The 2347-nt window shown below is 55.4% G+C and overlaps 1 protein-coding gene across 1 annotated transcript in view; it reads left to right on the top strand.

Moving 5' to 3' along the window:
- GID4 (GID complex subunit 4) overlaps nt 1–2347 on the top strand; it is a 4021-nt gene that overhangs the window by 725 nt on the left and 949 nt on the right. The window contains exons 2-4 of the mRNA XM_010138568.1: nt 78–185; nt 630–731; nt 1704–1834. Coding sequence (XP_010136870.1) covers nt 78–185; nt 630–731; nt 1704–1834 — 341 coding nt within the window. The remainder of the gene's footprint in view (nt 1–77; nt 186–629; nt 732–1703; nt 1835–2347) is intronic.

Raw genomic sequence — 2347 nt, 5'->3', positions numbered from 1 at the left:
TTGTGCATCTCTGGCTGCATTTAAGTTCCCAGGTGACCGATCTTCTGCCCTCTCTCGTTCCTCTCTCTCCCTCCTAGGAGTACCCAACCCTCACCACGTTCTTTGAAGGTGAAATAATCAGTAAAAAACACCCTTTCCTAACGCGCAAATGGGACGCTGATGAAGATGTGGATCGTAAACACTGGGTAAGGACATCTGGGGGCAGATGGGGGTCCTGGCTGAGCAGCTGGTCTGGAGGTGAGGCGCAGTGTGTGCCCACACAAGAGGTGGCAGAAAGGCCTGGAAACCTCCTTCGTGGGCATCTCTCTTCTTCCCCAACGGGGATCTTTGCGACTAAAGGTCCTTCAGCAATGATCCGTGAGCAGGGAGTGTCTTGCTGGCCCCAGGGTTGGAAGGGAGCAGGCGCAGGAGCAATCCCCATCTCCTGAGCACTCCTACAACACGCTCCTTGTTTTGAAGACTCGTTGTGAAATGGAGAAGGGGAGAGGCAGGGCTTTTAGTACCCGCGTCTCAGCCCTTTTGCTGTGTTTCTGTCAAAATACCTTTTCCCTCCTGAACAGCAGCTGGCACTAGGGAGCTCTACTCCTGGAATAAACATCCTGGGTTTTGTCTTTTCCCTTTTGTTTCAGGGGAAGTTCCAGGCATTTTACCAGTATGCAAAAACATTTAACTCTGATGACTTTGATTACGAGGATCTGAAAAATGGGGACTATGTCTTCATGAGATGGAAGGTAAATGCCTCGTGTCTCCTCCTCTGATGAGCTGCTTGCAAGCGACTCGCAGGCTTGTGGGGCCTGAAAGCCTTTTGACTTTAATGGAAGATCTCACCCTCCCAGCCTCGCTACCCACCGCACGTGCACATTCCAGTGTCTAGCCAGCTGATTGCGTCCTGCAGGGCTGCTGCCATGGCTAAAAACACAACTTGCTTGGTGCTGCTGCAGAGGGTGAGAGGGCTGGTGGCTCCAGGCCCTGTTTGGTGCAGACTGGCCTCTCTTCAGCTGGACTAATTCCCCTTTACCTGAGCCTTGTGCAGCTCCAGTGGAAGGAAATCACAGACTGGTTCGGGGTGAAGGGACCTCTCAAGCTCACCCAGTCCCACCGCCTGCAGGGAGCAGGGACATCTGCACCCAGAGCAGGGGGCTCAGAGCCCCAAGGGCCAACCTGACCTGGGATGGTGCCAGGGATTTGGCTGCTCCCACCTCTCGGGGTAACCTGGGCCAGGGTCTCACCACCCTCAGTGTCAACAATTATTCCTGATATCTAAGGAATATCTTGTACTTTAAAACTTACCCCTCGTCCTGTTGCTGCAGGGCCTGGTAAATTGTCTCCGTCTTTCTCGTAAGCCCCCTGTAAGTATCGAAGGGCTGCAGTCAGGTCTCCCCGGAGCCTCCTCTTAGGCAGCTCTGACTCCCTGTTTTAGAGTTGGCTCCTGGTTTGCAGGGGGCAGCTATCAAACTGAAACTGATCTTGGGCGCTGGTGAAACTGGTGCTGTTTTCAGTGTCCACTTCCCTGCGAGGTGCCTCCAGTGTCAGGTGGTGAAAGAACACGCTGGTCCCTGTTCTCTGGGCTGCTGCGAGAGCAGGGAGCACTCAGCAGTGCCTCCGTGTTAACGGGTGCCAGTATTCAGCGGGGAGGGCGGATTGGGGGGGTGGGGGCTGTATTTGACCATCATTTTAACATACAGCCTGTGTTCTGCGTGCAGGAGCAGTTCCTAGTCCCAGATCACACTATCAAAGACATCAGCGGTGCTTCCTTTGCTGGTTTCTATTACATCTGCTTCCAGAAGTCAGCAGCGTCTATAGAGGGCTATTACTACCATAGGAGTTCAGAATGGTAAGGAAGCTCCTCTGCGGTCCTCAGGCAAGCGGTGACTCCTCTTCGGCTCCTCAGCAGCCTTGGGAGCGTGCGGGCGACGCTCCTCTGGGCTGGGCAGGAGGTTCAGGCTGGACCTTGGGGCAGAATGCTGTGCTTGGCCAGAGCAGGCTAGCGCAGCCCCTTCGTGTGGTGTAAAGCGCTGCCCTCTCTGCCTGGAGGGTGCGAATCGCGCTGGCAAGGTGGAGCAGGGGAGATACGAGCTCTGGAGACATGTTGGGACCCAGCAAAGCAATGGTCTGTCGCAAGCTCCGAGCTTCTCCATGCCGGAGGAGCCCTCGAGAGGGAACTCGGTGCTTTGTCACCTGTAACAGCTCAGCCATTGCTCCCGTCAGGCAGAATCGTTAGTTCAGGGCTTTGTACCCCGAGGTCCTCAGGCTGTCGCTGTCAGACGCAGGGAGCAGAGTGAGTCGGTTGTTTCTGGTTGGATCCAGCTGTCTGCGGGGCAGCCGGGGAGAGCTCTTCTCCCTCTGC

This window comes from Buceros rhinoceros, unplaced genomic scaffold, assembly GCF_000710305.1.
Source record: "Buceros rhinoceros silvestris isolate BGI_N320 unplaced genomic scaffold, ASM71030v1 scaffold24576, whole genome shotgun sequence".
In the NCBI taxonomy this organism is placed as follows: domain Eukaryota; kingdom Metazoa; phylum Chordata; class Aves; order Bucerotiformes; family Bucerotidae; genus Buceros; species Buceros rhinoceros.
Note: the sequence above shows the minus strand (reverse complement) of the source record. Positions and strands in the feature narration are given on the sequence as shown.